At 32.5% G+C, this 22,421-nt stretch overlaps 1 protein-coding gene and 1 pseudogene across 5 annotated transcripts in view; one reads left to right on the plus strand and one right to left on the minus strand.

The window, feature by feature from the left end:
- Window positions 1-22,421, minus strand: part of AEBP2 (AE binding protein 2) — a 73,162-nt gene that overhangs the window by 31,851 nt on the left and 18,890 nt on the right. For all 5 annotated transcript variants that reach the window (XM_023538252.1, XM_023538253.1, XM_011372929.2 and 2 more), the window contains 3 exons: window positions 15,430-15,537; window positions 4,470-4,656; window positions 1,343-1,467 (listed from right to left, as the gene is read on the minus strand). In XM_023538252.1, coding sequence (XP_023394020.1) covers window positions 1,343-1,467; window positions 4,470-4,656; window positions 15,430-15,537 — 420 coding nt within the window. The remainder of the gene's footprint in view (window positions 1-1,342; window positions 1,468-4,469; window positions 4,657-15,429; window positions 15,538-22,421) is intronic.
- LOC111747271 lies at window positions 3,352-3,465 on the plus strand (annotated as a pseudogene).

The following is a 22,421-nucleotide window of genomic DNA, read 5'->3' on the forward strand; positions in this document are numbered from 1 at the left end:
ACCTACCAAATCAAAAACCTGTTATCAAACTTCAAAACGGGCCTTCCAACCATCACTGCTGAGCAAGATCCTGACCTTGCTGAATCCCAACAAAAATTCCCAGCAGATCCATCTTAACTTTCTCTTTAAACCCTCTAATTTCCTTCCAACCCTTTACTTCTTTTTATATTAACTATATTTCTTTCTTTAAGAGAGTCTAAGTATGGTACACCTTTCCTCAAACCGAAACTCACACCTCTCATGTTTTCCAATCTCAGAAAAGGTCCTTTGTGTATTAGTAATCTTTTACCTTCATGCCTTTAATTTTGAGAATCAAAATCAAAACTGGAAATTTTGAATTGGAAGTATACATAGAAAAGTAAAAAATACAAGAAATCCTCATTATTACAGGAGATGGAAAAAATACAGATTCAAATTAGTAGAGATACTGATTATATCAATATTAATCTTTCTTTCCTATTTAAATTCTTGTGCATGTTAACTGAAATATTTTTTAAAAAACTTAATTTTGTATTATTCTGTATTCCAACAACCAAAATTAAACAATCTCTTTTACAAGGGATGCAAATCACCAAGAGTCTGGTCTAAGTTTTACCTCTATGAAATTACCTTACGAAACTCTAATTTAAAGATGAATGGATAATAAATTGGCAAAGGGGCACGGAAAGAAAGAACTCTATATTAGCCCCTAGTTAAGCAAAATTAAACAATGTATTGCTTTTTCAAATTTGATACTTTTTTTCCTATGTTGAGTAACACATTCATTCAACGATTATACTGAGTGCCTACTATGTGTCAGGGACAATTCTAGACACCTGAGAGACATCACTGGAACAAAAGAGATAAAAACTCCCTCCCCACTTCACAAAGCTTTAATTTGACAGCCATTATTCTTTTTTTCTATTGAACACGAACTTTAGAGGTGTGTTTTGAGGGTAAGGGAGGAACATGCAGCACATAGGGACGTTAACTAAAAAGTAATCTAATGTTCCTAATTTTACAAATAAAAAAACCAGGTCAGAAAAGACACGTAGTTTACTAAGGTCAGAGCCTGATTTTCAAATGCCTAGTAGCCCAAATGCCAACACAATACTCCTAAATAGCTCAAATGAAAGGCTAAAAAATATTTAATTGATTCATAAAAATGTCAACTTATGAGAAATATTTGCTTTATAACCAACAATGCAAGTAATTTTTAAAATATTGATAAAGCAAAGTTTTATAATTTTTGTTAAAATGTATTTTCTTAGATTTTTGAGCAATTTAAAAATATGACTGTGAAAATCAAAATACATGTTCTTACAAATCTATAGATAATTTGGGGAAAAAATAAAATACTTACAGTACTATGAAAAACAACACTGTGTCCCTTCCCTAAACTTTCTATATGAGCTGAGAGGTTAAAGCATATGGCTCGATGTCTTATCGCATCCAGTGTTTGTGCATCAAAGAAATCATGTGGTCGTGCTAAAAAACAAAGAGATAAAGAATATTTAGATAAATATAGCCAAAGAATCTGTTTTCCACAAAAATATATAATAAGTAAGAAAGATTGAAACAATTCACAAGTATTAACGTAGTGTTTAAATGCAAGAGTTTTGTTTTCAAAACATGAAGGCTAGCTGACAAGATTAAAGATGTACACAGCAGAATTCCAACTGAGTGAATGTGGGTTAATGTGGCCCCTTGGTATGTGAGGTTCTAACTTCAGACCTTGTGATTCCACATTTCAACTATCTTTTTCACATAATTTATATTTTAGACCTGAATCTCTCCTGGGTGTCAGTCCTACATTTTCAACAATTTGATGAACATCTCCATCTGTGCACCACACTGAGATCTCATTCACCACAGCCAAACCATATGGAATACATTACATGAACATTCTATATTAATATGTAATCAAAAATTTTCCAAGTGTAACAAAGTGGTAATATTATTTGAGTTTTCTGACAAGTATTTTCGTGATTATAAATAACTCTTCTAAACAATCTAAGAGAATTATAAATAATACGTTTTTTAATGACAATGAGTCCACCAAAATACTGTCAAACTCCCAACTCCACCAGTTAGTTATCAGCTGTGTGATTTTGGGCAAATCTCTTAATCAACCTTAGCCTGCTTCCTTTTTGTGAAATGGAGATAAAATAGCTATAGATTATAATTAGGTAAAATAAATACATATAAAAAATGCCTTAAGTCATAAAGCAGTTATATTAATAAGTTTATACCACTTTTTAAAAAATAATAAATTCATAAACCTACGGTAAGCAATCTTTTAATGTGATCACAACAAAGCTATACACTGAAGATTTAATTTGCTAAGAACATTTTTAAAATTTCAATTTTCTTTGCACTAACGTTATAAATTGTGCTATTTTTATTCTTAATAAAAATGTTGCTCAAAGTAAGGGAAACGAATTTATTGTTTATAACTGTGAAGCTCACTAATACATGTAATTTTATAAGATTATGTGTAATTAAAAATTAAATTATCCTGACAATAGAAGAAATGGCTTGATTTCCTGGTACAGCACATTCTGAATTGATGCAGCTCATTTACCACACTATTGTGATTTACTAGTACGTGGAATGGATTTATCTCTACCGTTCATGGAGTTCTTAGAACATCTACACAAACCCACCAGAGTTTTTGTGGGGGGATGATTTCACCAGTTGGCATACTCAATAAAACTAAGCTCTTTTCTCACTGGATTTTTCCTCAGAAGGAAATAAACAAAATACCAACTAGTAACAAACCAGCAGAACCCACAAGATAAATAAAGTAATAATAACGGGAAATCGGTAAGAAAAAAAGTGTTTGACATTTATGGGAGAAAAAAGTCATGATTTTACTTAACGCTGAGAAATCTCCTTCCTATTAGAGATCTGTGGCTATTGGAAAAAAATATGTACTTTCTCCACGCTCTCCAAATATGCTTTTTTCCTGAAGATAAGCACTTAGAGAAAATAGCAATAACTCAACCCTCTGAACCATTCAAATCTAGCCTTCTCATTCAAGATTCAAACATAGAAGTCATCACTTGAATTAAAATTAACGATAATGAAAAAAACTCTCAAACCTCAAATTTTATGCATTGCGATCTTAACTGTGTTATGTCCACTATTAAAGTTTCAAGAATACTAAACTTGAACAATAGTCTGCAAAGCAGATGTTTCATGATCCATTAGAGTAAGGGAAGAAAATAACATCACTTCTTTTCATCTTAATGTTTTTCAATATACCTTCTTGGTAACTTTTATAATGTGCAGTAGCAGTATTACTGGCATATACCATACAAATACACATTAAAATTGGGTGCCCAAGCATTTTTTTAAAAACCGATGAGCGTCTATAGCCATGCCACCCTGAACATGCCTGATCGCGTCAGATCTCAGAAGCTAAGCAGGGTTGGTTTAGTACTTGGATGGGAGACCACCTAGGAATACCAGGTACTGTAGGCGGAATAAATGAATGAGTGAGTGAATGAATGAATGAATGAATAATTAAATAAATAACTGACGAGCAACATAATTGATAAGGAAAATGAATATAACCTAAATTTGGTAGCCAACTTTGAAAAAAAAAACGTTTTATTTAACACTAAAAATCTTAAGAGAGTTTAGGAAAGTCTATTTTTCACTTGTGGTCTGTTCATTTGTCCACTGCAGCTTTGTAATAACAAAAAAATTTCAATGTTTTAGAGACAAGCTTTATAGTCTGAATTAATTCTGCAGTCTCTTCTACACTCTAATCAAATCCCAAGACAAAGAGTAAAATGCAATCTTTCTTCCTCTCTGATCATCCCTGCAGTGGCCTCCCTTTTCAATAACAGCTTCATTCAATCATATTTCCTCATTTAGAATATATTTAATTAACCAGCTGATACTAAGAATCAGGAACAGTGCTAGGCTCTGGAGTTTCAAAGTCAATTCTTGGCCCCAACATTTACAAGCCTTATCATCTAAGTGTGTTCTATCCAAAATGTAGAGGATGCATCACATCTTGTAATTAAGCTCTTAATATATTGTTATGTTACAATAAACTGCTAAGTGCTGAAACAGACTATCAACAGTTTTGCTATTCACACACACCACTTTGGAGCAGATAGGTTACTTAACTTTTACTTGATTTTTACCCTTAATATGCTCAATTTTTCTAAAATATTGTTAGAAACACCATATTGTCATATTTAAAATTTTCTTAATTTAGAAGAGAATCAAAATAACTCTCAAAATCTAATTATATATAGTTTGTACTCTAAGGCCATATATATTTACACTCCTTTAGCTACTAAAGACAAAACATCCACTGAATTCTCACATGATCCCACAGGTATCCTGTTTATTATCATTAACAAAAAAATAGATAAACAGAGTCGAAGAAAGGTAAAAACTAAACTCATATGAAAGCTCAAGATATAAACGAAAGCATTATAACACACAGAGACTTTCAGTGAAACACTTACGTAATGAGCGTCGTCGTTTGTTCTTTAATTTCCTCCTTTTGTTTATTCCAGCTTTAGAAGGAGATTCTTCTTTGGCCTTTGGCTGGCTAGAAACTTTTGAGGAGTTCTGCTGACTGAAGTGTGTGGGTACATGGCGAGCTAGCCCTCCCTGAGAAGCAAAGCTGGCATTGCAGCCACCAACAACACACTAAATGAAAATACAAAAGGGGGTAAAAGGGGTCAAATATGTGGTGACAGAAAGAAATCTGACTATGGGAGTTAAGCACACAATGCAATATATATACGCCTTACTGTTAGATTGTACACCTGAAACTTACTGGATTTCGTTAACCAATGTCACCATAAAAAAATTAATTAAAAACAAACAAACAACAAAAAAAGAAAAAAAAGGATGTCAGGATGCTGTGTAAGGGAACAAGCATAACACAAATGAGTGAATATTTCATATTTTCAGAAGTAAATCAGTAATGCTATAGAATTCCAGAAACTAAGAACCCTTTCACTTTATAAGTTGCCCAAAGTAATACACATTAGGCAGTGGCAGAGCTGGAAAATTAAACTCAAGCTTAATGTCTCCCTAGTGCTCTTCCTCTATATGCAAGACAAAACCAGTAGGATCGTTGTCCCACCACCACCACCAAAAAAAAAAAAAAAAAAAAAAAAATCTGGTTTTGAATTAATCACTCTTTTAAGAGGAGCAATAAAATGTTTTCACATCAAAGAATTAGATATATTGACAATTCTTTGGATTCCTGGATTTTTAAAATTATTTTTATCATATAAAATATGCTATTTCAAACCTTCAGCAGCCTCCCTATTGTCGCAACAGATAGGAAAGAAATACATGAATATTAACTTTTAAACTACTAGGTCTAGCCTCTCAGAGAAGACTTATGCTCAGGGTTGGTCTTAATCAACCCTCCACAATTCCATTAAATACTGCCTCTTTAGTCTTCTGTACTTTCAAGTTTGAGAATACAAAAGGTTAACTACCCAAGTCAACCTAGTGGATATGCTATTTCATAATGCACACAGAACATCTGGATATCACTAAAATTACAATACACAAATTGTACAAGTGTATGATTTCTAATTTGATCTTAGGAAATAATATTTGCAGGTCTTCTAACAAATGAATGTTAATTAAAACAAACACCTTTTCCAAAATGATCCCCGAAAAGCAAAATCACAGCTAGATTACAGGTGACTTTTCTATTAGTAACTTATCCAGTTTACTTCGTTTCTGACTTGACAACCAAACTCCAACCATGCAAATTTGTCATGTTTAACACCAATTATATTTACCACATTATTCCTAGGTACTTTAACTAGATAATACCACAAAAAAGTCTACAGGCTTCTGGGCTCTTTCTTCCAATCCAGGAACCTCTATAATTTTCAGCTTCCAAGAACACAACACAACTCTCTATTAATAAAGATTCTAACTTTATTCAAAGTCTCTCTAAATCTACCCCAGTGAAAAGGAGCTCATCTTTCCTTATGGAGATACCTATCCCAACTCATCCTCCTTTCCATTCATTATGAAGGCAGGAGCATACTTTTATAAACAGAAGCATCTTGTAAATCACAGGTATATTTCTAAATATATCAGCAGAACTGAACTGCTTATAAATTCTGATAAAACCAACACTGGCTAAAAACATTTCACAGCACGCTCTTCATATAGTGCCATAATAATTTCTCTTTTTATTTTGATATACAAGAAACCATTTTATGGGCTCTAATGGCATTCAGCATTGCTAATAAAAATCTTTGCCCATTCTTGGGTGCACACTAAATTAAAAGGCAGAGGAATGATTCAAGATTTTAGTTCACGTAGTCATCTATGTCCAGTACTATGCAAAATTCTAGAAGTATAAGGATGACAAAGATACAGTTCTCACCCTGAAAGTGCTTACATGTAGTCAAGCAAGACATACATACGAAGTGACACCTTCAAAAGACTATAGTCAGGAATCAGGCACAGAGTGCTACGGAAACCATGGAAAGAACCCATTAGCCAAATCCGGTACTTTAAAATTACTATTTAATTTACTTCTTCAAAGACCCCATCAATAGTATGGTCCAGATATCCTGCATCAAGAATGTTCAGCTACAGACTCTTGACCATGAGAAGTTTAGCAACTAATGGTTATTCAATTCTTAGAATTTAAACTTACTATACTTTGAGTATCAAGAAAGAATAATGCTTTTTAAAGTTTCCACCTTCTGTGGATTACCACATTGCCATAGAATAACTGTCCAACACAGAAGCCATTAGCCAAATATTGCTATTAATCACTTTCAGCAAGGATACTATAACTAAAAAATCAAACTTTTAATTTTATTTAAATCAATTTTTATTTATTGAGGCAAAATTCACATGTCATACATACCATGTTAAAGTGTACAATTCAGTGGTATTTAGTGTACTCAGAATGTTGTATAATCATTAGCTCCACATTCTTGACAACGCTTATTTTTTATTTTATTAAAACCACCCTAGCAAGAAATGGTACCTCATTGTGGATTTTATTTGTATTTTCTTAATAACCATTTTATTTTTTAATTTAAAACATTTTGCTCAATTTAACTACTGAAAAACTTTTTAAGTATGCTTAGACAAATTGGTAGTGCATCTACTTCTGCAACTGCAAATTTTGTGAAATCTAAATATAGATCAAGTGTTTACATCTGAACTGAATTCTACTTAGCCTTAAGTAGAATTACTCTAAATGGATTAGTTTTGCACTCTCCAATACATTTTAGCTATCAGACATATACAGCTACTGAGCACTTGAAATGTGGCTTTAAAATACACACTAAATTTGGAAGATTTAGTACCAAAAACAAACAAAAAAAACCATTTCATCAACTTTGTATATTGGTAACATGTTCAAATAATAATATAACAGGTTATGTCAAAGATATTAAATTATTTTCACCTGCTTCAATTATTTTAATGTAGCATGGAAAATTTTAAATTACCTACTTGGTTCACACGTATTCCTATGACACAGTACTGCCCAAGAATGAGCCATACAATACTCTTACTTCCAAGAAGATATCAGCCCTATATTTCCTAACACCTACTCTAAAAACATAGATTAAATAACCTTCTTTTGTGTCCAATGTGTTAGATACTTCAAAGAATATAAATAAAACAGTCTTTGCCTTTGGGTTCCCAGGTTAATATTGGTTATTCAAACAAATGTATTGAAAAACTCCTTATTTCAAATTTTAAAACAGCTACTTGACTACAGTGAATAGGGCAGAGATGGAAGTGACAGGCCAGATCCAAGCCCTCAGGTTTAAACTCAGATTTTGTGATATGATTCCACCAGGATTATCCTTAATTATAAGGTTCTGGTAGGCTGGTGGATTCGTTTTCTCCTGGGATCCTTTAAGACTGCAAAGAATAGGCCCTAGAAGGATTTAGAACTGAGAGTAAATATTATGAGTTTAAATATATACATATATTGCAAGATTATCTTAATCAGCAATGATTCAATGCTCTGAAAATGAGAATTCTAACAGAAAATTTTTATTTTTGATTTTGATCAAGAATCATAAACAAACCTAAAAAAGAAAACGATACTTTAATGAAAAAGAAATATAATAGAAAATCACAATCAAAACCATTTCACTTAAATGCAAATTCTTTTACCCTAAAGGAGAAAAGAATTTTAAGAATCATTTAATCAATTATTCTACTCAGTAAGTGTATATCATAGAGAACAGGTGAGACAAATCTGCTGTTGCCTCAAGTGACGTTAGCACCACCTTCATTCCTCTTAATAAGAACATTTCATGGTGCTGAGTGTGATTTTAGTGTTCGAGCATTCAGGTTTTCACCCACACGTACAACAATGACCCCTGAAGCTGCCTCACGCAGTGTTCTAATGAATAAACACACCCTGTTCCAACAATTAGAGAACAAAACTGATCGTGCACGTGGAATGTTTTACATGTTTTATCTCCCAAATTCACTGAAACTACCTATGTTGGCTACCACTTAGCTCAATTAGCTGTTCTAAAACTTGAAATATGGAGTTACTGGGTTTTTCCCCCCAAAACAGATTTATTCGAATGAAGCAATACTAAGACTGTCTTATTCATATTTATACTCCTAGAAGTGCTATGAAAATCTACAAGGGACTACTATAATATAAAGCATAAAATACCAGTTTCACAGAAGATACAGTAGCATTTATTAACAGGAATATTAAGGTCAACAAAAAAAACCCAGGTAGAAAACGTTGGTTTCTCTTAGTTTTGACGAATATATCCCAGTAACATGAGATAAAATCAGGGGAAACAAACTGGATGAAGGTACAGGGGGGACTCTCTGTGCTTTTTTCTTCCTTTCAAAGAACAATGAATTGGTAAACACATTTATTTACCAGGGAAATCTTTAGTGTCAGCTAGTATATTACTAGATGAACTAAAAAAGTTCACTTAGTAATATAAGTGACATTTCTCTTATAAGGCCACCCAGAAGAGAAATATTTTGTAGAACAGAGTTTCTTAAATCTGGGTGCACATCAAAATCACCTGAAAGATCTCTTTAAATAAATGCCTGGCAACATGCCCCAAAGATTCTAATTCAATTGGTCATGGGTACAACTCAGGCACCCGGGTTTGGTTACCCAGTGGCACAGTCCACATAATAAAGAACCTCCTGATTCTTACTAGCTTTCCAAATAATAAGATCCCTACCATTCTCCAAGAGTGACCAATTTGTTTGTTTGTTGGGGGTGGGGGGGGATCTTTTTTTTTTTTTTTGTAGTCTGATCACTACAGCTATTATCCTTATGTATATTCAAATTACACCATCTTTAGTCAGTGGGAGGGAGCCTCCCAAAAACTGGCTGTCAAAGCTAGGGAACATGAGAGCTTCAAAGAGGCACACAGACATCATACAAAATGGTAAGGACAATAAATAAAGATAGAACAGGGTGTTTAAAAGCTTTGTATTATTACAGAAAAGGCTGAAAAGCAAAAGAGTCTCACTAAAATGTGTGTGTGTATGTGGAGATGGATGTGTTAACTGTATACACATATCGAATCACAATTTACATTTTGATATGTTACAATTTTACTTATCAGTTACACCTCAATAAAGCTGAAAAAGAGTAAAAGATTTTTAAATTATCAGTATCAGCTACCACTATAAAAGAGATCAGAAAGGAACTGAAGGAAATTATTTCATCATCCATCACAGTGAATGGTGCAATAATATTAGTATCACTCACTGTCCTGTAACAAACTTCCAGATTTGCTTGTATGCACAATTATAAGCCACTTTATAGTGAGGATATAATAGTTTAAGTCTGGTGATAAAATTTCTTTTCTTTATCAACATTCTAGGCTAGGTTCTTAGTTCTAAAACATCTAAAAAGATCGGCTGTTTAATGTAACAGACTTGAAAGGAAATCTGAGTTTTTCAAGCACTACTCTATTACAATGAGAAGTTATTCAAATATGTCAATATTATGAATGGAGTCAATCATGCTGAGCTAATAGAGGACTAGTTGCTGAGGAAAAGTTACAATAAATAAATTAACCCAGGACAACTAAATGACTATAAATACTGTGTTCAAAATAAACAGAAATGTCAGAATAGGGGAGAAACATCTGTGGGAAGAAAGTAAAACTACTGAGCTTATCTGAAAAGTGCAACTACACAATTTCGAACTATTATATACAAATTTATACAAACCACTGCCACAATGGCAAAATGTAAAGTAAGAAAAAGGAAATCAAAACAATCACCAAACATGCTGCATATAACTGATTTTTATTTTCATCAGTTAACTAAAATACTTTTCAGCAAGGCAACGCTGAAACCATTTAGCCACGATAAAGCTTAGTAACAGATGACTAACAAGAATCTAAATCACAATTACAAAAAAAATCAAGAGAATAATTGTAAAGAATCTCAAAATCCTAGTACTATAAATACGTATGATGTTTTCCAGCAATTCCTCTTCCCACAAACTCTAAATGTACATACAAAGCAGAGATTCATATACATGATGACGTGAACACTGCCAGGGGAGGGGGGGGTGCTATTTAGGAATAATCTTTGCACTTTAATTATCAGAGATAAATATTATTAAAACCTTTGGCCAAAAAAAAAAAAACCATATTTTTGTTTTAGGAGGATGTCTGATTTCATAATGAGCTGACATGATCAATTATTTTCATGACATTACCTACCTTCTTATCAAGCATAAGACAAATTTAGGAACCATAAAAGTAGGCTTAACACTAAATGAGATACACCCATGGCTTTCATTTCCCATATCAAGTTAATTAAGTCTCACTGACTTCTAGTTTCTAGCCTTTGCCATTACCAACACTCTAATGGAGATTCTTACCTAATTCAAATCTTTATAGTTGCCCCAGAAACCTTATGAGCAAATACTGATATATTCAATATATAAAATCTGTATTATATGAGCATCAAAATAATGATAGTTTTGGCTTATTAGCCAAAGATTAGACAGAGTAAAAGAACAGAAAGCTCCGTAAGTAGAATACCAACTAATAAATTTAAATGGGAAGACAAAAATACTCATTTTGTAACCCTCATAGTAATAACTGATTCAGGAAAAAAGCATCGCAGCTACTAAAATGAGTTCTAATGGAGAACAACATATTTATGTAGGCTCAAAGTTTATCTCCCCAAAAACAATTAACAGTAAAGGGACAAATAATAAGTTTACACTGGATACCCTGGCAAATTCCACCCTAACCAAGTGATGCTAGGTAACTTCATCTATGATGGAATAAATTGTTATCAAGTGTCCCCTGAAGAGATACAGTGAAAATTTTGTTCTATTTTCTGCAAAAATGCATAGACTGAATCTGATCGTTATAAAAACACGAAATAACCCCTAAATTGGAGACATACTACAAAATAAAAGGTTGATACTCTTCAAAAATATCAGTGCTATGAATGATAAAGAAAGGCTGAGGAAACATTAAGATTAAAGGAGTCATGAAAACTAAATGCAATGCGTGGTCCTCAATTAGACTCTAAACCACACACACAACACTTGCGACATAAAGGCCACTGTTGGGGCAATTAGTTAAATTCCAGTAGGTTAGCTAATAGCTTCAATATTAAATTTCTGAATCTTGACAACTGTACTAGGGTTATATAAGTGAATGTCCTTGTTCTTAGGAAAAACATGCACTGAATTTAATATTTATGGATACTGCTCCTCTAAAAGGGTTCCCCCAAAAATGTGTGCAAGCATGCGCACGCGTGTGTGTATAAGTAGTCATCATGATGACTATATCAATTATCTCATACACAAAGCACCCGACTATAGAGCACCCACACTGATGTTTTTTTAAGATATGAATAATACTGACCTTTGGCAAATGCTTGAAGCATATTGTAAATATAAAAGGAAAAAAAATACAAACTCCTTAGAATAATCAAATTCCAGACTAGAATAGCTAAGAGATAATAACAGTAATCCAAAGACAATATACAGTACATGTTTGCACTGGAGCTGTTCTGCATTATAAATTACTGAGAGGCACTAAAGCACAAATGGTTAAGGACACAGACCCTGGTTTGATATTGCCTCCGAAGTCCTCAATCTACCACTAATTGCCCATGACCTTAGAAAATATTACTCTCTTCTTACCTCAGTTTCCTCATCTATAAAATAAGGACAACAACAGTAATTACCTCAAAGAATACTTGTTGTAAGGATTAAATTAATTAAAATATATAATGCAACAATATATGTTGTAATGTGCAAAGCACAGAGCAGCGTTATGCAAGCTTTTTGCTAATTATGATTACTTCCGACCCCTACACTTTAACTTGTTTGTTACACAACAAATACTAGAATGATCAATATGAGAAACTTTTTGCAACCAATTGCTTTTACATTTAATTTCTAGATCAAGCTTACTAGTCAGAAATAGTTTTTAAATATTTTCAGAATACCACTCAAGACATAAGAAGAGATGAAATACTGCCACTTGCGACAATGTGGATGGACCTCCAGATAATCATACTAAGCGAAATAAGACAGAAAAAGTTGAAAACTACATGTGGGGTATAAACCTAAAAGCAACAAATGAACGAGACAAACCAACAGAGACTCAGACTCATGGTCATGGACAATAGACTCATGGTTACCAGAGGGGAGGGGGAAAAAGAGAGGAGAGGTAGAAGGGATAAATGGGGTCAAATATGTGGTGACAGAAAGAAATCTAACTATGGGAGGTGAACACAGTATAAACATATATATGCCTTACTGTTAAAGTATACAGCTGAAACTTACTGGATTTCGTTAACCAATGTCACCATAAAAAATTAAGTAAAAAATATATATTTTTTTCAACCTGACCCCATAAAGTATCACCTATATATAACTACATGTTATTCCTTAAATAGTCCACTTATTCTATTCTTTTATGCTTTCTCGCAAAAGGACATATTTCTATAATTAGAGGGGGGTGATGGTTGCGCAATCCTGTGAATACACTAAAAACTACTGAATTGTACAGTTAGTACATTTTAAGGTATGTAAATTATATTTAATATATGTACACCTGAAATGATCTCCCTATCACAAGACAAAACTCTTAGTTTTTCTCTAAGACCCTCCTCATTTTCATGTACTGGGGATAGGCATAGATTTTTTCCAAAAGGAATACAAAAAATCCTACTCATAAAAAAAAGTTGATAAATTTCATTTCATTGAAGTTAAAATACTATTCTTCAAAAAATCTTATTAAGAAAGGTGAAAAGGATAACCAAAGACAGACTGGAAAAAGGTATTTGCAACACATATATTTGACAAAAGACTTGTTTCCAAATAGATTAAAATGTTATATAATAATAATAAGCAAACCATTCAATAATATAAGAGAAAGCTCAAATAGGCACTGCATTAAAACAGAAAAATCAAACAGCCTTAAATATATGAAAATGTGTTCAGCATCATTACTCACCGGGGAAATAAAAATTAAAGCCACAAAAGACTGATAATCTCAAGATATAAAGCAACTAAAACACTCATGTGCTGCTGGTGGGAATGTGAAGTGATACAACCAATTTGGAGAATTTGGTAGTTTCTAGAAACTAAAAATGGCCTATTCTATGACTCAGCAATTCTACTCATAGGTATACAGCAAAGAGTAATGAGTGCATGTGTGCAATCACAAGACAAGGAAAAGAACATTGCTGGGCAGCTTGATTAATAGCCAAAGACCAGAAACAACCCAAATGCCCATGAGCGTTAAAACGGATTAACTATTGTTTATTTGTACAATCAAATACTACACAGCAACTTTTAAAAGATAACTGGTACATACAACAATAAAGGAATATCTTGCTGCTACTTTGTATAGCAAAAAAAGCCGACACAAGAGTTCATACAACTAAGCTAGGACGACAGGAATCATAACATGACCTGGAGAGAAGTAGAGGATGGGAGGATGGGGGCATTACAAAATGTGTTTTACTGAATATATTCTTTATCAGGGTGGTGGTTACACACATGCACACATATGAAACATCTTTAAACTGTTGAACACTTAAGGGTAGACACTTTATTGTACATATTATAAATTAGAACATTTTTTAAGAAAAAAATTAGACTCCCTTCGAACAGTATCACCTCCTCCTACCTAGAGTCAACTCCCATTCAACTTCTACTACTCTTTCCCAGCCCCTTTTATAGTACAGTATTTTTCAATAGCTGGCCCTCCACATTCATGGGTTTTACATACACAGATTTAACCAACCACAGATCGAAAACTATTTTCAATCCACAGATAGAAATGTGGATGTGAATGCAGAGGACTATGCTGACTGCGGGCATTGTTCTACACTATTTTCTACTGGAGACTTGAGCATTGCAAATTCTGGTATACTCAGGAATCCTGAAACCAATCCCCCACGAATACCAAGGGCCAACTGTAGTTAAGTTTTGGGGGAATCAACAGTTATACAGGATTTCCTATAAATTTAAAACTCCTCTAAAATAAAAAGCTTATTTAAAAAAATACAGACAGTATATAGTTTACTAGATTCTGTGTAAGAAAGAAAGAATAAGACTATATACTTATCTGCTTGTATTTTCATACAGAAATACTAGAAGAATTCACTAGAAACTAGTAACAGTGGTTACGTTATTTGGGGGAGAGGGAATAAGAACAAGAAAAGGAGCAAAATTTCTCAATGTAAATTATTTTTTAAAAAACTTGTTAAAGATTGTCTTTTCAAAAAAAATTATGTGATTTTTAAAAAGCAACTCTACAAGAATTATCTCCTCTAATGAAACTCAAAGGAAGTTTCTAGCACAGTATTTACATACTAACAGATATTATAAGTTTAACAACTATTAAACTTCTTTAAACACAAACTTTTAATCTCTATGGTATATGCTTTCCAAAATTACAAACCAAAATATTTTAATTTTTAATAATTATAAATGGAAAAATGGTTTTTATAAAACTTGCTCTTTTACAGATTTCTCTGAATAAATCTATTAGACACAGTAATTTACAAGTAAGCTCAGTAATGACCACAAAATTGAGTGAAAAGAATCAAATCCCTTAATGTTCTCCAGTTTCATTTTTTCCTATAATAATAATCAGTGCTGTTTGCTAATTAAAACTTCTGACAGTGAAAAAACAATTAAGAGCACAAGGTATTAATAGCCAATTTTAAAGACATGCATTCAGACTGTCAGTCTGTCCACTATTTTCAAGACCCTATCACAGAGACTTTTGTTCTCCAAATTTTAAAAATTGGATTAAATTATCTTTCCCCCTCTATGTTTTAAATTCCATGCATCCACTGGAATGTTAAAACAAATGGTTCTTTAAAATTTTTAGTACAGCAAAGGTATGCCCATTAAGAATCTTGTCAACTTGAGTTCAAGTTAAAAAGGAAATAAACTCATATATATTTACTTACCTTGAAAGGTTTGTCTCCACTGTGTGTCAGCATATGCCTCTGTAACCAACTCTGACTGGTTGATGGAGTGTTATATACTTTACAACCTTTCCATAAGCAAACAAATACCTGTTAAAAGAAGAGCCATAATAATTTCCATCACTTATTTCAATAAAGTTTTATTCTTTTTAAGATCAAATGAACATGTTGCAAGTGTAAGTCTTCAACTGACAGAGTCATTTAATGTATCAATCAAATGCTTAATGTAGTTCGAACCTTCTGGACTTCCAATGAGAGGCACAGTATTAACCCTACTCCCTTAAGGCTGCTGTCCATTCCCTCAATAAGGAATAGATGCAACAATTCCAAAGAGCCATTCAGAAGTAAACACACAAAACATTAATAATATATCGCTAGGAACTAGGACTACAGACCATTATTTACATTTTTGTATTTACTGTATGAGGGAACAAGCATGTATTAATAGTAATTATCAGAAAAATATAAAGGTATAAAGAAACAATGAAAATAAATCAAAGTAGTCAAATGTTACTTAGTGGATACTGATAGTTTCATCTTCAAAGAATGAAGAATACAATCAAATTATCAAATTATAATTTTTCTGCTCTTGAATTCCTACTCTCACATGCATGTTACTTAATCTTACACTGTTCTATTCATTAAAAATGACTTCCAAAATTATCATGATTAGAAAGCAAAATCTAACATAAAATGTTTAATATAGTTGCAAAAGCAATGAGCATGAGCTACTCAGTCATAATCTACATTCTTGAGTTCAGGGAACTGAGTATGACTGGGTTTCGAAAAGCATAAATCTAACACCTAACAACCTAATCTTTATCATCTTCCTACTAATGTGACATCAATTTTCTAATTATATTTCTATCAAACTGAACACTGAAATTGCTCCCTATCAGTAAAAGAAATATGAATCTACTGTAATCGTCAACTTCAAAATACCATTTCTAGGTTTTGTTCTTTTCTAAGGTAAGAACAATCATAAATAGAGCCACACTTTGAAGACTATAATGTAGAACAAAACAAAGATGCACAAAGCACTGAAGATTAACAATCATTGAAGGTTAAAATTTTTTAGAGTCTAGAAAAATCAACAGTCTAAAATAACTGAGATCAACCTTTACTCAAAACCAAACCATTTTATATCAGATAGGCCTAACCAGGCAACACTGCTATTGCTATCTGACGTGACTTGTTTAGAGAAAGTTATAGCATATCCTAATTCTCCCACAGATTTGTTCAATTTTTTTAATTAAGCAGATACTAAATTATAACATTTCTTCCTTCATGCTTAAAATTTCTGACCCTAGTACACATTTATAATTCCTGAAATTCCCAGAATTAAAAGCTACTTTTCAAATGAATCCAAAAAAAGAAAAAAATTGTAATGCTACACCTATATGTTGTGAAAATTAATTCAGTAAGGTTTGATCATCACATAGATAATCGGTGCTATTTATCAATTTCCTAACTCATGACTACTAGACAGACTCTCAGAATCTTAAATTTTTAATCGAAATAATACACAGGAATCAGAGCTTAGTCTAAAATTCTCACAAGCCGTGCCCCATAAACAGAAATGCCTTAAAGCTAGTATTTGGGAACAAAATTAACATAATTTATGTAACAAATTTTACAATGAAAAATTCTGTTGATCTAACTCTTTAAGTGACTCCTGTAAGTGCTGAATTACTCTCAAAAAAAGGAAAAAATCAGATAAATACTCAAATGCTGCCCCTACCTAACATTACCTAACTGCCACATTTGAGAAACAACAAATCTCTTGGCTCCTTTTTTATATGAATAAACAGAAATATGGAGGCAATGTCAGACCCTGTAATTCTATCAGATAATAGCCTTAATTGTGAGTAGGTACAGTCTAGACTATAGAAGGAATAACGTCTAGTAACACTACTAGGGCAAGGCCTTCAGGTTCAAACAAAAATCAACCCAGTAAATTTTACAGGAAATGAAATAAGTGTAAAGAGACCAAAGCTAACTATGTTTACCCATATTTGGGTGAAATATTTGTGATATATTTGAAAAATAATTGGGGGAGAGAGAGAAGCAGCACTAAACTTGCACAAGAACAGTCTTGATACACAAAACAAGCACTAAAAGTCCACATCAAGGATCCACAAAAACCAGAATTTTTTAAAAGCTAAATTTCCTTTTCTAATTTTTATTAGGAAAACTTTTGATAAAACAGGTAGTCCAAAATCTGGCAAAAGGGTCTTTCTTCAAACCAGTCTTTTTAGATGCACAGTATGCAAAAAACATTTTATACCCTATCTTTAGAAACTTTCACATTATAAAAATTAACTCTGAAAAACAAACACCATAGGAATTAAACCCAAATATGAAAGAAATTATTCAAAAATAAAATCTCACATGGTTCCTCTATACTATCTTTAAATGAATTTAAGATTTAACTATATTAATTAGAATACTGAGGCAGAGGTTCACATTCCAATCTTGTGATAAGACAGATTTATGTTAATTAGGTTGTATTAGATGTAACAGAAATTGAACAAAAGTAAATTACCTGAATTCTATCCACTCCACAGCTATATCATCTTAGAAAAATCACCTATCAAAATCTCTTTCTTTTTCATCAAATAGACAATATGGGCACATATCTGATAACTCTAAAACACGATGAAAATCATCTCTCAGAAAGACTAGTTAACAGAAAAATTGAATTTATATTAGACACTGAAGGTTGTTTCTCAAAATAACTGCCACCAGATTTTTCTGTTACTGTCAAAAGAAAACGATACCACATAACCATTAAAAAAATATTTTTGGATCATCAAAAAATCTTCAAATTTACAATAACCTAACTTATAAGATGTACAGGTCTACAATTTCAATGTTACAGGGAGGTTTGGGGTTTCTGTTGAGAATTCCTCTATAAAACCTTATTCATCACTGTCAGAATAGGTCAGATTTACCTTCAGGGATCTCTTCCAAAATGCCCCAAATGAAGAAGGCTGGTACTAATTTGAGAAACAAAGGTAGTTTTAGTTTCCTTCACTCTGGTCAATTTTCTTGAATAAATGTACCAGTGTATTTATCTGAATACTTGCACAGGTTACACCTACAACAATTTGTGTGAGAGTACAGATTAAGATAAATACACTTATATTTATCTGGTCACTAATATCTCACTCGGACTGTGCAAATGAATCCATCAACATTTCTGTAATTATAAAATCTATCTCTAAAGAATACAATTCAACCTGACAGAGTCTATGTATGCGTAAAGGAAATTCAGCAGTTATTACTAAAACAAATTAAAATCAGCCAAATATATTCTAAATACAGAGATGACTAAAGCAGTATAATTTATATGCCTAGGGTGGGTGTGGGGGGGGGTGGCTAGTTTTACTAAAGAATTACATTCTTTTTGCAGTAAAATGACATGAAAAGATTTCATATATACACAGAGATACACCATCTAAAGGCAAAAAGGGGATGATTTCATGGTTCCTTTAAGCTTTAATATTTCTTGGCGGGGCGGAAGGAGTTCATTCGTTTATGAAATGTAAATATACAAAAGAGAAGCAAAATATTTTTTACATCTAATAATTCTGTCTCAGATCAGTCTGCTCTTTCAAGATGAGTCAAAAATTTGTATCCTATTCCTATTATTTTTAGCTAATATATTAACATTTTCAATTTCTTCTGTTAAAAGATATGTAATACAACAAAACAGAATATAAAAACATTTAGTAAAACAAATTACAAGAATAAAATGTTTTTCATTTATTGCAAAAGATATGCCCGATTTCATGTTGTGTTCAGGAGATACCATATTGGCAATGAAAACGCAAAGTGACTGCCTCCTAAAACTGATTTCACTTCCTAGCAGTAATCTGGTTAAACCCCAAGTCTACAAATGTCATTTTACATAACATAAAAGTACCTGGCCGCATTAAAGTCTTTGAACAATATATCCTATGAACCCCGCCAAAATCTCCCTCTGGCCCTTTCCTCTCGAACACACCAAAGAACAAATACAAAAGTAAACAATAAAATGACGTGTGTAAAATAACTCCTGCATCAAGAAACATGAACATATTTCTGACAACTGTTTTTAAAGAAACAGTTAAAACAGAAAGAACAAAAGATTAATGGATCTTATTGATCCACTGAAATCCTACAAGATGAAGTTCCTTACCAAAACTTATATCTATATTAAGAGGACACTGGGTTTGAAATTTGATTAGTAAAGTAGATCAGTCTAGTTTTTGAAAACCAGTCATAGACAAAAAAATGAACTTTATTATACTTTACAAAAAATATTGATTCTTTTTTGGCCTGTTTCCTTTTTTTAAACAGGAGAAAGCCTCATCATTTTTTAAAATGGTACATTCATAATTTGTTATATAAAATGGTTAATATAACTTTTAATATAAAAAGTATCTACCTACTTTGACATATGAAAAGGTTAAGAAAACCTAAACTCCACCTGACTTCAGCCTACAAATATAAAATCCCCATGAGATGGCAACATAAGTAGCTTAAAGGGAGAAAAACAAGTTTCTAAGTTGTTATATGGTTTTGGTTTTTCCAGGGTGAAGACTAGGGTGGGATGAGAAAAAGAACAAGAATTAGTATAGTATTTAGATCTTGCTAACTTACTGCTTCAGTAAAACTGTCATCTTTCAATAATAAAGTCCTCTAGAGTTAGCAACTTTTCCCTCATTTGTTTCTGTTCCATTATGACAGTTTTACACTTGGGGTAGAAAAAAGAAATACTTAAAAAAAAAATTATGACATCATGAAAATCAGGTGTTTTCCACTAATGTGAGATACCTAAATAGTTAAATTTATACAGACAAAGCAGAATAGCAGCTACCAGGCATTGGGGGAAGGGAGGAAAAGGGAGATATTGTTTACTGGGTACAGATTTCAGTTTTGTATAATGAAGAAGTTCTGGAGATGGATAGTGGTGATGGTTGCACAACAACATAAATGCAACTAATGCCACTGAACCGTACACTTTAAAACAGTTAAAATGTTTTTCTTAAAGTTCCTTTCAAAGAGGCTATTAAAAAAAAAAAAATCAGATGCTCCAACCAACTACTGTATTTTAAAGCACAAAACCAGATCAAAATTTCCTATCTTCTACAGTAGTATTAGGTTTTCAAATTCTCATTCACACTTTCATTCTGAAAGCTTTGTCTATCTACCAGTGACTGGTATGTAAAAATACCTGGAATGTGTTATCTACATTTCTCTAATCCTTTACATTTGTACTTTAGCAACTAATGTCCTTCAAAGATGAGGACTCCTTTCTGCGGTCGAAATAGCATTTATCTTAAAATCAGCCAGAGAGTCTCATTATTTGTAATAAAGTAACTTTATGAATAAGGGTTCAAGAAATGACATGGGGGTTTTCATTTCAACAAGTTTATACTTATCGTAGAAATACTGAAACTTCATGCATACCTCTGTAATATCAATAAGGTACATGTAATTGCAGTGATTACATGATACATTCAGTCCATTTTTTTCTACAAACCTGTAAAGGCCTGAAAACATTCATTCTCACGAGGCTGTGTGCCAACTAAACTTGTAGGATCCAAGACTTAGATATGTGAAATTCTCTCACACCTACTAAGAGAAGCCCAGTGATCTTCTACATAGCTCATGATCCTATATAGTTGCTAAGGCAAGTGACTAAATAGCATCACACCATGACTCAAGAGACTACCTTAGTGATCACACACACACACACCACCCCACCACCCCCAAGTGACATCAAGCACTGGCTCACAAAAAGTAACTCTGTAATGACCAGGAAACCAACTTGGTTAAGAGAGTTCACACTAAAAATCTGATATACGTGAAGATGGGAAAAAAGACTGGCACCAAAGCTGTCTTACTGCTGACTGAGCTGGGTTAAGCAGTGAAAATAACATATGACAGACACAGTTCATTAATAAAACATCTGAGGTCCACCTAGACACCATATATATTAAATCTAATAATAAGACAAATGTTTACTTTTCAAACTTCCGTAATCAAAAGACTGCTGACACATTGTAACATATTGTGACAACAGCAAATAACAATAGCAAATGTTTCTTAAAAGAAATTTCAAATGCAGTACTGCAGGTTAAAATGTTGGGGTTGCTTATATGGTTGCATGTTTAAAAAAAAAATACTCAGTATAATTTAATTAACAGTACCACCTTTAGAATCAGTTGCCTACTCACTTAAACCTTGATGATTTTAACCATTTTAGTGTCTGTATCTCAGTAGTGATGGCAGGGTGATGAGAAATGTATGACCTAATAAAGTATCTGTACTTAAAATGTGACAATTTCTGGAACACATACTAAATGCAGTAACTATTCAAGACAAACTTAAATAAAGTTGAAAAAATATATAAATATTATAAATATTATGGCCCATTACATTCTGACTCATCTAATTTGCCTAGCTCTTTATTCACTATCCAATAAAAATTATGTGAACCGACACAATTAAATGTATTCCTGAAAGGGTATATGTCAATACTGACTAATCAGAACCTTTTATCTAAGCCAATTCTGACAAAACCTGGGAAAGATGATCAATTCTCACTCACGAAAGAGTGCAGTTGTCATTTAATAGGATTGTATATACTAATCCTGATACCAATAGTTTTTATTTAGTTAATTTCAGCATCAGGGAAATTTAGAACCACTCTAAAAACAAAAATCCTAAACAGTGCCAACTCCTGAATGTCCTCAACTCAAAACTTCAGAACCTTGGAACACATTGTATTCGCTTAGACTATTCTATTTTAGAAAGTCTAATTTCTTCAAAGTAATATACCTAAGAGCAAATTAAAATCCAACACATCACATGTTCCACTTAATTTGATTCTATCAAGTATGTGGGAAGTAAATAAAAAAGAAAACATTTGAAAAAAGAAAACCTGTGTAAAAACAATCCCAAATTATTTTAAGAAAAAAAAT

The sequence above is a fragment of the Pteropus vampyrus genome, unplaced genomic scaffold, assembly GCF_000151845.1.
Source record: "Pteropus vampyrus isolate Shadow unplaced genomic scaffold, Pvam_2.0 Scaffold216, whole genome shotgun sequence".
NCBI classification, from domain to species: domain Eukaryota; kingdom Metazoa; phylum Chordata; class Mammalia; order Chiroptera; family Pteropodidae; genus Pteropus; species Pteropus vampyrus.